The sequence below is a fragment of the Diadema antillarum genome, unplaced genomic scaffold, assembly GCF_040938485.1.
Source record: "Diadema antillarum isolate AM-2024a unplaced genomic scaffold, OU_Dant_1.0 seq00000316_RagTag, whole genome shotgun sequence".
NCBI classification, from domain to species: Eukaryota; Metazoa; Echinodermata; class Echinoidea; order Diadematoida; family Diadematidae; genus Diadema; species Diadema antillarum.
Window position 1 is genome coordinate 507,444 of NW_027271336.1, and position 14,407 is coordinate 521,850.

The 14,407-nt window shown below is 38.9% G+C and overlaps 1 protein-coding gene across 1 annotated transcript in view; it reads right to left on the bottom strand.

Annotated features, from left to right (window-relative positions):
• Positions 1-11,224: 11,224 nt before the first annotated feature.
• Positions 11,225-14,407, bottom strand: part of LOC139730493 (oxysterol-binding protein-related protein 8-like) — a gene marked incomplete at its 5' end in the record, with an annotated part of 42,893 nt that continues 39,710 nt past the window's right edge. Inside the window, 2 exons of the mRNA XM_071641333.1 lie at positions 11,225-12,015; positions 12,660-12,795. Of these exons, the coding sequence (XP_071497434.1) occupies positions 11,753-12,015; positions 12,660-12,795 (399 nt within the window). The remainder of the gene's footprint in view (positions 12,016-12,659; positions 12,796-14,407) is intronic.

The window sequence follows — 14,407 nt, forward strand, 5'->3', positions numbered from 1 at the left end:
TGTGTGTGTGTGTGTGTGTATGTGTGTGTATGTGTGTGTGTGTGTGTCTGTCTGTGTCTGTGTCTGTTTGTGTGTTTGTGTGTGTGTGTGTGTGTGTGTGTGTGTGTGTGTGTGTGTCTGTGTCTGTGTTTAATGAATTATTTAGGATAGATAAAGATCAATCTTGGTTGGGGGGGGGGGGGGCTGGTGGTTGGATTTTATTATAAAATGATGTCATTCTAGAATTATATAATATTCCTGCTTCTTGTTTAGTATAGGCCAAGCTCTTAAGTGGAGTGTGAGTAACTTATGACCCAATTGCAGGGGCGGATCCAGGAATTCCGTAAAGAGGGGGCGTGTTTACAAAAAATAAAGGGGGGGGAGGCGCACGCACCCTTCCCCCCTCCCCCCCATTTTTTTCTTTTTATTTCTTTTGTTTCAACAAAAAATAAAGGGGGGCGTGCGCCGGTTGCTGTCCTCCCTGGATCCGCCCCTGAATTGTGTATTTAAGGGATTATGTTTGGCATGTTTTTCTCGTGAAGAAATTGTGGGATTGATTGATAATTGAGTTATTCATGTTGACGAGAGATTATTTGCAGTATATAAATTGAAGATGGATTGTTTTTGTTTTGAATTGTATTAGTATTTTTATTTTGTTCATTTTATTTCCCAGATTGGATCAATACATTAATGATTTGAATGAAATCGATAAAAATAATTATCAAGGAAAAACAACAAGTGTGTGTGAGGGGGGGGGGGAGGGATGGGGCATTATGCAATGAGATATGAATCAATCTTTGTCTTCATATTTATTTTATGACGCAAATCCAATTTGGCACACTCTTCAAAATATTGAGTGGTGATATGACATCAAAATTTGGGTTAGTACATTCTAACAAGGTAATAAGACTGTTGTGACTCCGTCTCTTGAACCGCGATCCAGATTCCAACACAAAGTGATATGTAAAGTAAAAAAAAAAAAAATGAGTGCTGTAAAAGATGTAGGAAAGGGCAACGACTTTGAAATACCACCCAAATAAGGGGGGGGGGGGAGTGATTCGAGTCAATGACTGTTTATAAACACTGATATAAAGGACAGGTGGGCCTGTCCTCGTATTGGGCACCGCCAGTCGAAATAATCTCGTGATGTTAGTGTCTTATGCTTTGTTTTGTTTTTTGTTTTTCTTCAGTTCACATCAGGGTTAACGTTAGATCATTTAGTGTGCATGTAGACTTTCTCTTTCCTTCTTTTTTCTCGCTTTCTCTTACGGTTAATGGGCATGTGATATACAAAACGATTAAAAAAATGAATACCAAAGGAATCTATATGAGTGAATAAAAAGTGCATTAAAGTAGGTGCCCATTGTATAAATTAACTAGAAAAGCACTCGGAGAGTGCACACCCCCCGCCAAGCCGCAGCGGCTCATTTCCACCAATGAGAATCTTACATTCATTTTTATCATCTGCATCATTCTTTACCATCAAAACATACCCTCACAGTAGGATTTCTTGTCTGCCGACCAGCCGTCACTGCCTCCGCCGTCATATTGTACAATGGCTCTGAACGTCGCAAAAGCAAGCGCGCCATCTAACGTTCATGATGGACACTACCAACACTAAAGAATTAATTTTTTATTCTTAAAAAAGAAGAAGAAAAAGATGAATAAATAAGATAAGGTAATACATGTAAAATCCTAGATGGCGATCGGGATCTCTACCAAAATTCAATCATCTTTTCCTTATGTCATAATCACTTGCCCTGAAAATTCAGTCCAAATAACTCTTTTCATAACTTTTTGAGTTATTTTGCCAACAGGCGGTGTAACAAACACACAATCATTCGCGAGCAAAAACATATGACCCCCTTGGTGGAGGTACATAAATGCAAGAATTTAGGCATGGATGAATTCACTGGATAAGCGCAAATGCGTACTTGTCGTATTTGTTCATTCAATCATTCATTGGTGTGTATGCGTGTGTGCATGTGTGTGTGTGTGTGTGTGTGTGTGTGTGTGCTCATTCCTTGAAATGAATGATACATAGCAATGTACCTTCCCCAAGAGTGACCTTAATTTGGATGTTTCCATTTTAACTATGATAGAGAAAAGACATTGCGTGGAAACATGCAGGGCTAAGTCTCTTACCTAGGGCCGCGTTACGTAACCGGTTGGTCGCGATGTCGGCCAAAAATAAAATAAAGGAAGATAAATATATCAAACAATATCTGTTGTAACAGGACCTCAAATAAACTTGTAGGAGCCAGAAGGGCTTTTTACACTTGTAAATTTTTGCTTAGTCCCGGACCAACGGTGGGGCTAAGGGGGGCCTTAGCCCCACCGTTGGTACGGGACTATCCTTAGCCCACTTTCTGTTTACACTCGTTTTTGCCAAAGTGGGCTAGCCCCACCGATAGTACGGTACTATCTGGCCCTGCAAAATAGCAGGGGTTAGCACCGCAATTGCGGTGCCAAGCAAGTGAGTGTAAACAGAACGAAAAAATAATCCCGGGCTAAGCGACGGAGACGAAGTCCGACCCTCACTGACCAATCAGAAACGAGGTAATCAAGTGCTGCCGGTGCGTGCGTGTACGTATACAGTACACAGCGTATACTATATGAATATTCATGTGGTTTGGAAAGTCCGGGGCTAAGAAATACGAGTGTAAAAAGGTCAGTTTTCTCCTTAGCCCCGGACAAGAGATAGTACGGGACTAATTGGCGAGTGTAAAAAGCTGAAAAAATTGGTACGGGACTAACGATAGTCCTGGGTCAGAGAAAGTCCGGGGTTAAGAGACACAAGTGTAAAAAGCCCTAGAGTGAGCCTCGGGTTGAAAAATGTTGAGAAGCACAGGTTCAGGTGGGGTAGATGCAGTCTTACCTTTTTTGTTAATCATAATTACAGCGGTGATTGACAGATGATGTCAATGGTTTTTTCCTGCGGGTGTATCATACATAGTAATTTTAATCAGAATGTCTCTCCCTTACTCTCTCTTGCACACACACACACACACACACGCACACACACAATCACATCTAAAGGCACACACACATACAAATTTACCTACTTTTCACAGATATAATTATTCTCTTCATATGGGGCTGTTTTCAACAATGATGGAAGCCATCATGAGACTCCTATCATCTTAAGAAAAACAAATCATTCATTAGTGCTGCTTAAAGGGGATGGCTAGTCACTGATCAGTGGGAATCAGTGGGAATGCTGGGGGATGATTATTCCAATCCTTGTGGGATTCATTTAGGAGTACATTATATATCTATTGTTGTGTGAAAATTGTTTGTTTCAGAATGATCTCATATTCAAGTAATTTGCAGTTTAATGTTTCCAGGTTAGCATGCCTCTACAGTGACGGGGCATTAAACTGCACATTACTTGAATATGAGACCATTCTGAATCAAATAATTTTCACACAACAATAGATATATAATGTACTCTTAATGAATCCCACTAGATTTGGAACAATCATCCCCCAGCATTCCCACTGATCAGTTACTAGCCATCCCCTTAATAATCAACACACAAACAAACAAGCACACACACACATACACACCCACAAACTTTAATCCACGTACAAATACAGGTTCAATGCAATTGTAGGTCCCAAGCAAGACATTGACATCTGTGTTCTTTTTTTCTTCTTTTTCTTTCTTTTCTGTTTATTGTCAAGACTCAAACACAGATTACATACATTTTCAGTTTCAGATTGGCTGTGTTTAACATGAACAACAATTTACTGTTTTCAGATAACTAACACTATTTGGTATGGCGCCCTCTCTCTCTCATTTTCTCTCATTCTCACTCTCTCTCAAATTATCATGTCCTTGATCATAAACATATCTTTATGTTATACTCTAATTTAGGATTTTTTTTTTTTACATAGTGTAATTTCCAATATAAACTCTTTCAGTACATTCAAAACATCCAGCACCATTAAAAAAAACAATCCATTCGATTCAGAAATTTCACAATAAATAAAACACTATTTGTCCACTACTATGATACATAAATCGAAAATGAATAAATATCAGCCACAAATTTCGGCTGAGGGCGTGTGACATATCACAGATAATGTAGAACATGGCATGGTTGAAATACAACGCACAAGTTACAGGAGAGAAGTTCAAAAGAAGATAAGAAAAAAATGATATCACGATAGTAAAGCACTCGTTACATTGAGCACACAACCTTCGACAGTGGAACAACACGAAAAACATTACATCTATGGTTTTCATACAGAGTAAGTTGAAAAGCGGTTGAAGATTTCACACTGGGAAATGATGATCTTTTAGTGTGTCATTCTTGGCAGAAATGAGATTCATTACCAGAAAGAAGCCTTACATACCAGTTGCTGAATTGGTAATACACCTTTTACGTCTAGTGGCGCTGAACCGTAAACTAACGATGTTGATGATAAAGGAATAATGTAATGATAACATGACAATGGTAACATAAATAGTAATATCAAAACTTAATAACAATAAAGAGCTATTGCGATAATAATGATAACAATTAAATGCATGCACATTTATTCTGGTGTGTCCCTCTATGTCAAACACAACCAATTATGATACCACTGTGAGGCAGACCACTAAAACTGAAACAAAAAATAAATCAATCAATAACTGCCGGTCAATGTCACACAATCACAGTTGAGATTGAATAAGTAGACAGAGACCAGTACAAGCAGAACAGATTTGATATGAAGAATAAAGTTAGGATAAAAGGTACAAAAACTTCAAAGCAGAGAGTGATTTGCTAAACCCTAAAGAAATCAAGGGTTCCCAGCTCAACCCTCCCCCCTTCAGTATCTTACGTCCATTTTCACTTCTTACATTCTAAGAGGATAGACTTCAGGAAGGGGCTGCATAAAATGAAACACATCTATAGCAAGAAGAAGAAAATCAACAATTAAGAAAAAACAGATAAATAAAGATAACAATACAAAGACATATTTCTTCTTTAAAAAAAAGAAAGAGAAAAAGGACTAAACGCAGACCTACTGACTTGACTGTTTGTAAAAGCTACCTCATTCAAGCCACAAATCTGGAAGAATTCTATGGATTTCATGCACACATAGTAGAACTCTAAACTGATGCATTACACATGAGACTACTGATCAATATACATGTACACATATTGCCGAGAGTTGTTCACAATCAAGTAAGAATTACACATTTATAAATCTTTTTTTTCCCTTTCATTTACATTCGCATTTTGGTCTCTAAATACTGTGGCAAGGCAATCATACCCGGTATCACACAACAAAATTATGACACGATAATGTGTTGAATATACACTCTGGCAGCTACGCTAATCAAACTTGGTGACATGTGACATCAGAAATGAACATATAATGTAAATATCTAACTCATGTCTTCAATGCATTTGCTATGTGTTTAAACAGAAATACCTGCAGTACAATTATAACTAAAACATGCAAATACAAGAACTAAAAAAGAAGAAGGCATAATTGATTCTTAAAATGTGTCATTCTGACACTGAGAATACTAACACGACACATATGACACCAAAGAACACATTACGCAATGTACGATGAGGGTACACTGTATCGATTCTCTCCGACAGCAAGGATTTCATCATAGAATGTACAAAACAATACATCTGTTGTTCACCTGCCAACTGCTGTCTGAAAATCTGTGGCCCTGTTTGCAAACACGGTGCTGTGAAAAATGTTCTTGGCAGACATTTTGGGGACACAAGTTATCGACAGAAAAAAAATGCAAGCCACAAATACGCAGAAGAATGACATGCAACTAGTTTATACACATAACATCAGGTGTGGCTGCACCCTGACACACTGGAGTGTTAAAATTCAGACCATTTACATCCTACAACCTTTGACCTTCTCTGATCTGCCTGACTCAGACGTCTCCTCGTGGCAAGCCATGTTCTGTCCATGCGTAACCCCTGACCTCTGATACTACATTTGGACAACCCAGCCTCATGGACATGTACAATGTATATCTGGTTAATCCTCTGTATGTCACACTAATTACCTGTCCATACATTTGTTTGTAAAATTTGTGCACATTTGATCAATTGGCATGGAAAGGGTGAATTATTCTGTTTGCACTTCATCATATGTGTCTGGGAGTCTGAACATATTTTCCTAATTGCCCCCTGAGTTATAAATGTCCCACGAATACATTACTTTTGCATTCAACCTTGACACTTTCACCATTACCTCAGCTGCATCAATGCTTGTACAGTATATTATCAAATTATAGCTCTGACTTCACTTATGCTTGTACCAAATGTCAATATTGGGCATGTCATCACAAATAGCTAAATTTAGAGTTTGATACCAAATACTAATAACCAGCAAGATCAATGTCATAATCATACTATTGAATAGCTCTGTGTATAGCAAAGTCATTAATGTTCCTAACATTTATTTAGTTAATTCTTGACCCTGTGGTGAACATTGCAATATGTGAATATTTCAAAATATGACTTCACCCTTTACTAATGTTTGAGTGGGTTAAGTCACTGACATATGTATCTCTTCACTACAGCACGTAAACCATATGCGAGAAAGTTCAATCCTATGATTCTTGAAAAGTATTGTTAAAAATGTAGAATTTGTCAATATTTTTTTTTCTTTTTTTAACTTTAACATCATGACTAGATGTTCTTTGAGATTATCTGTGTACAGTCAAATGTGGGAGAGAAGAGACAATAAAGGTGGAATGTGGACAAACAGACAGAGACAACGGACAACGTGCACGTCAGGAACAGAACAGCAAATGCCTTGACCACACTTCTAAGTTATACTTGGCTCATGCTCTTAGTATGCGAGCCTCACAAAAATGTTCAACATGTGCACAAGACTCATCGTTCATCATGAGACGACGTACATGTACATTTAGTCTTCCCAGCGACACCACACAGATCTAGATTTCTGCTACGTTTGTATATTGCTCACAGTACCCTGATGTAGGAGAGTAAATGCCACCAGAAACAAACAAACAAACCATACGTTTCAGCAAACAGTAAAGCATCAACTGTTCGTCATCGGAAGAGTGTCTGAACTGCAGTCTACAGAGTTACGACCATCAAACATACACAGCATTAAAATTGGTATTAGTGTACATGAGTTGTGTTTCATAAAACGGATAATAAAAGCACTCTCATTCAACAGACCGACTAAAAAAAAAGAACCCAGCTCAGACAAATACGAATCACAGATTAGATAGCTAACAATTTCTGCATTCGCATTTCCTTTTCTGGACCTTTTTACAACACTTTTTGACACATGAGAAAAGGAATAAGTTTTGACTGGTTGTAAATATCAATATTTAGAGCTAGAAAGCGTACAGATACATTACCTGATGAAAATGTCATCACATCTCAATGACACTTATGCATATTTCCAGTATGAGCTCACCTTCATCACAGACAGTATCTCACCCTTTAAGAAATTACTTGATCATGTCATTTCCCCCCCCCCCCCCTCCCCTCCCCCTCCAGGTACTGACTTTACCATTCCTACAACTTTCATTTTGGCTTTTAAAAAATGTATAAAAAACACAAAAACATGCTGAAACGCTTCTATAAGTACTGCCTGAGATCATCTAGGGACACTAAAAATTATGTCACAGAAACAAAATATCTACGGGACATAGGTGTAGCGGCTCATAATACGAAACACCCCAAACCACACGGACACAATAATGTTACTTTACTGTGTGACTCATGCATCTGAGACATGATGCAATCTCGACGAAAAATTTGGCCAGTAAATAACAACTCATCTGAGAAACGCATTTACACTGATAAAAATATACTCCTTCTTGTTCGAAATGCTCTCGCATTCATATATAAATATATACACTATAGGAAGAATGACACTGAGTAGCTCTTCGAGACAAAAGTGTTCCAGACGAGGGCGAGTTTGGCTGTACCACCTGCAGCTAGGGGCTGGTCACACCCTTGTAGCCTGTAAATATAGTGAGTATATTCTCGATTTTCGGACTTGGCAACTCACAGAATCAGCTCCCCCTGCTAATTTTGAGCATGAATAAGTCTCAAATGTTTAATGCTTAAACTCTGTAGTAAAGCGATCTTGTTTCAAGAAAAATTTCCTGCTTCGGATCGTAGGTGGAGGCAATACCTTTTCTCTACAGTGCAGTGAGATGGCTGACTTGGGTGACTCATTTCTCATGGTGCAAAAAATCCAAACGCCCTAAAGGCTTTATAGCAGCAAAGGAATGTCTAAAGCTGACGGATGCATGCATGACATTACGGCAACTGTTGTGAAACATCTTTCATTTTTGTGAAGATGTTGATCATCGCGGTGAGTTCTATGACAGCAGGAAACAAGTTCATCTTTTGTCTCGAGAGGAAATCATAGTAAGGTGTACGACATTGTACACCATACTACGATTTCTCTGCGAGACAAAAGGTTAACTTGTTTCCTATCTTTCATTTTGTCTATTTGTACCTTCCACATGGTTTTGTTTGGGAACACAAAAACCCAGTCACGAGCAAACACTCTTCTGTGTAGACAATGGATGTCACCCAATCTGAAATAGCCCCTTAACTCTTTGTGCGCTCCGAGTGCGAATCGGAACACAAACCCCATAGCATTGTACACACCTTCCAAAGCATAGGTCATGGAAAGGGTTAAACCATGATATTCAATGAACTGGAAACAAACCCAGTAATGGTCATGTGTCATCAGACTGACCGATACATAAATTGACCATTGCAGTGGTCCGCATGGCACTGACATTACATAGATACATGCAGAACCCACAAAACTGGGTTATCGATGCATTTGGTCAATTAATGCCCTCTCCAACCCAAACAGAGTATGACCAAAACATCAGATAAATCATCATACACACTGCAAAAATCACAAATATCATGCATGCATGAAGAGATATACACATGAGTCCATTTCAACAATTTAAAAACCTGTTGCTTCACAACAGGTACATTGTACAATGTATATGAAGCTCTCTGGCATTTTCATGCTTTCCATGTAATAAATCAAACTCATGGGTAGCTTTATTGGCAAAAATGCCATCAGTTTATAAAATCATATTGTACTTCTACCCAAAATATCATTTGGCAAGAACCATCGGAATCTGCAATGTCAGCTGACGACACAAAAAGAATGTTTGAGTGGTAAGTTCTTCAGAATGGAAGGCAGGTAGTTGCAATTATCGCAGGCTCATTGAGCCCAACGCAAAAGGAGCATTTCAACCGTGTGTGTCTCTTAATTTTCTTTCCCCACAATATTTCAGATTGATGCTCAAAATTGTCATTGCAGACCACAGTCAGAGGTATCTTTAGCTTGGCCATAATAACAAGAGAAGCTCTTGGAATAGAAAACTTGGCTGCCCAGTGATCACATCCGTATTAGATGTTAACATTTGCTCTAGGCAGACTAGTGCAAGCCATTGCATTAGTCCAACAATTCAGATCTAAACTTCTTTTTTTCTTTTGTCTCTCTACATAATGTGGTTTGCATTCCCATGCAAACAGAGACTGTTATTACCGTCAGCAAACAATCTACACATACATAATGTACCTCTCGACACGATAGAGGCAAACAGGACAATGACATCAGAACAATTTGTTTACACCACCAACCCTGGGTTTGTTGAGCAACACGTACATGTACATACCTCTTTGCACTGTACGCAGTTGAAATAGGAGTAAACTGTATGGTTGGTAGTTACCAGAGACTCTTCATGTGTCCAGGTATTATAATAGCCTATACTGCCAAGTATTGTCATTAATTCATCCAAAACTCGACCAAGTTCTACAGTTTTAACTCTTAACGTGCCATGGTCGCCGAACGGCGACCTTAGTCCTGACGTGCCATGGTCGCCGATCGGCGACTAAGAAGAGCGAGAAAAGCATTGATCATTTAAGTTATTGTGGTACCGTAATGTGTTACACCAAGAAACTGCCAATGATATGTACTGGTAGCTGATTAGTATAACCATCGTTTCCACTGAAAATATGACCATGTTTACAATGGAAATTTTTGAGTAAATACATGATTTTTCAGCTAGATGTACTTTTTTCGCGTCGGGAAAATCCGCAGTGAGCGCACCCTCCGCGAGATGTGTATGGACCAAAAGTCTCATTGGTAAACCACACGTGTGTATGCTATTGAATCAGCATGTATTGTCTATGCGGTTCCACTCGCATTGTTCCACTTGGATGCTGTCCTGCGGGAAGCTGCTTTGATTTTGTCCCTGAAAGAGGGTCAGCTTTCGTTCATCGGTCAAGTCTTTCATCCTTTTGTTTTGGTAAACGTCACTAATCGTCCCCCACGCTAGCATAGGAATTACGCGCGGACAAAGGCTAGCCGATTTCAATAGAATACGCCCGCCCCCGGTCCGCTTAGACAAAAGGAGGATTAGTAGGTTCTTCCTTCTCACGTGGACAAAAGACACTCTTCCAGGGCCAGGGACATTACTTCAGTTGCAAATACAGGATCTGGGACTAAAGAAGTCACATTTGGGAATGAATTACTGAGGCAGAAAGAGAAATTGCTAAGACAAAATAAACTGCTAGTATCTTTGGAATCATACAATTCTAGAAGGCAATTTTGTTATCATTTGAAAGAGGAGATGTTGCTCTAAAACTTTCTCACAGAGTCAAGGGAGCGTTCTATTGAAGAAAAACCGCGACTGACTCTTTTTTTCCATACTACACAAAAATTTCTAATAATTTTTTTGATGTATCAATTATTTCTGCAATATTTCAGGTTCAGATAGAAATTATGGCAAACTGACTACATGACATGAAAGAACAAACATTTTTTGATATATGTTGTGTAGAACTCACTTCAAAACAGTCAATAGTTTCAGAGATATGGCGGTTTTAAATTTCATTGTCGGTCCAATTTCGAAACGTTCTGGCTTTAGGTAAAAACCTCTGGCACGTTAGGGGTTTTGGGCCTGGCACATTAAGAGTTAATAACAAACCCATTCAGGTGTAGCAATGTGCCTCAGTCCAACAGGAAGGCCATGGTGAACCAAAGGGATTAGGGGGATTAGCCAATCTCTTTTCAGTGATGATAGAAGTTTCCAGACATAGGTACCAGCTGGTAAAGACAGCACTTCATAGTGCATGCTAATAGGTATATAAAAACAGAGCCATCACTGAGGGGCCAACCATGGGTATAGAAATCAACTGCACTTTGTAAATCAAGAAATCAGGATTTAGTACAAGAGGAGTGGCTGTGATTGCTACAATAATCAGCTATTGATGACAGAAGTCCATGTCTTGCATGCTCACTATGTTTTGTTTTGATTTGATTTTTGTCTTATCATCTTTTACTTGGGCTACAAGTTCAGCTGTGTGGTGAACTTGTCTTGGACAATTGGTTATTTCAGAGGATGGGGACATCCCACAATACCTCACCACTCTTCATGTTACCATATACTATTCAGCAGGTTTTCTTGGAGTAAAAAACTCTCCAAAAACCTGATCAATACACAAACAATGTCTGTCACACAGCATGCTTCATGCTTCACAGACTCATACAGTTATGAATACATCACTTTCTGATATAAATTTTTTTTTGCTCAATCAAGCAGGGATTTGAGTTTGGCTGGGGGGAAAAATTTTCACCGCCTCACTGCTCTACTCTGCCACTCTAGGCAGAGACAAGATGGTACAAATACAACATTTTATGAAAAACATTGAAAGAAATGAATTAAAAAAAAACATAGTGAATAAAACAAAGAAAAAATGGTGACACCTCCTTCAGACTTTGAAGAAGTACGCCGTCAGGAGTTGGCTGAAGATGAGCGCCGCGGCGAGGAGGAGCCATTCGAACTTGGAGAGGCCCGCGGAGGCGCTCGCCCGACCCTGCTGCTGGGCGATGAACGCCAGCCGGCTGTTGATGGTCTTCAGCTCCTGCTGGACTCTCTCCGAACCCTCCCGGATCGGGCCCACGATGTCCTCCACGCGGGCCCTGGGCACGGGCACCGTCTCTACTCTGCTGCTGGACTTCTGGCTGGAGTCATCTGTACAAAAAATTAAAAAAATTAAAAAAATAAAAATCACAGAATTGATTTAAAGTCGACTCTTTCAAACCCTCAGGTGAGACTAAAGCGCGTGGAAGTTCTCTGATGGTGATTCTTTGGAGAGTGAGGAAGCGTTCTAGCAATGGTAGTGTACCATCAAATGTAATGGTCACCGAACTAATGACCAGTTTATCGTAAAAGGCAGGACAACAAAGGCAAGACAACAAAGTGCACGACTGATGAAATTTAAAGAACTTTCCTTCATACACGTATCTTGGTATAACAATTTTAGACACACTTAAAAACAAAGCAAAAAATGACACACGTAGAATGTTGTTCTACTAACGAAAACTACAAAGGATATACGACAGAAAGGTGTGACATATGCGCATGGTGGCATTAAGTGAAAGAAAATACACTACATATTAACCCCTTGAGACGGAGTAATTTTGCTACAAAATGCATTTCCCATAGACACTTGCCCGAGTATACTTGGAACTCATCCTCAACGGGTTAAAGACTTATTTGTTAATATTCACACTATAAAACAGAGCATTAGATCCCAATCTTTGGTACATTCTTCTTTCTCTTTTCATAAAACGTCCAGAGAAGTCAACAAACAGAGAGGGAGAGGGGGGACCCACCTTCATTTTCCGAGAGGTCAGAGTTCTCCCCCGATGTCACGTCGCTGTCCCCGCTGGCGGGGTCGGGGGATCCGCTCCCTATCCGTGACCGCCCCTGGGTCTTCTTGTTGTGGGCGTGCTTCAGGGAGGCATTGCGCTGCAACGAGGATCATTTTTGCAGGAAGGTTGATAAGGAATTGAGGAGGGGGCAATTTGGCATGATAAAGAAAAGCTTCTTTCAGATGATGATCATTAACGACTGCCACACGTAAACTGCGAACAGTGAAGCCTATACAGTTTTCAGACATATCGTTGGTGGGGTGACAAAACCTCGTATCTCAAAATGTCAAATGTTCAGGAGAGCTAAAAAACATGGCTGCCATAACATGTAAGTCAATGGAAACAGCCAACTTTTATTTATCATTTGTGACCTTAGTTTTGCAGATGGGCATATAAGGATTGGGAATTACATAGTAATGGTTCCTAGCTTCAATATAATGAAGAAAACTCATTTTCACCAAATATCGAGATACGAGGTTTTGTCACCCCACCAACGATATGTTTCAAGGTATGAAAAACAAAACAAGAAAGCAGCCTAGGGTATTTGGATGCCAGTGAAAAACTACAAAATTTGATTATTGCTCATCACATGTGAGTTGCATACAACAGTCTCTTCTTCTTCATAGTTTATATACGGTCAGTTTCACAGTAAAGGGTGTAACTTTGATGTGGCAAGGGTCAAAAATTAAAGTTGTGTTTCCATTTTTATCTTTGCCTCTATTTTATATAGGAATGTCTATATTTTCAATATTTTGTCATTCCAGAGCTTAATTCTTTGGCTAAATATGAAAAATGAAGTGACTATTATGGAATTTTAGATAAATTTAGGTAAAAACAACAAGAATGTTTTGGTCACCCACAGCAACCAAATGAAGATAAATGGTGGATGTAATGCAACTTTTCATTTGCTGTGAACATGTATTTGAAATATCAAAACACTTTTCCCCCAACAGATATTCGCTCTTGCAATTATTTGGATGTGAACTTCAAATTCCAAGGTAAAAATGGTACCTGACAAACTATTTTTAAGTTAAAAGAATGTTCTAGAAGCAAGAGCCACTCTAAACATAGCCCTAAATTATCTCTTGGTAACAAACATTTATCAACCAAAATCCCAAAGAAATTCGATTATTTTTGATAAAGTTGAAATTTTCAGACTTGTGAGTTTCGGAGGCTTCAGTTAACAAACTAGTGTGTTTCGGAGGCTTCAAAACTGCTAACACAAAGTTCTAGTCTTGTATTCACTTAAAATAATAAAACTACAGTAAGCAACTATCACTACATGCTAGAATAACGACAGGGCATCAATAAAATGTGAATAACAGTATACAGATGTACATTTTATGGCAGTGCATATTAATGTTTACCCTTCATACTTATTATTACAAGGAAATTGGCTTCCACAAAAGTGAATAACAAACTGTGTACACTTTGAGCAATGCTAAGTTCAAATTTATGACATTACATGAGGCAATATGATTCTAAAGGGAACTGCAACAGTAGCAATAAAAGTACACTGATTAGGAACATCTTCTTTTTTTTTGCGGCTTAAAGTTAGCAGCAATGCATGTTTCGGAGGCTTCATCATAACTGTTAACATGCAAAAATTGTCCATTTTAAGGTGATATGAAGTACATTAATGCAGCTGATTGTTTCCAAATACACAACTAACAATGTTGTAACATGTAAAATAGTATTTATTTGTATGC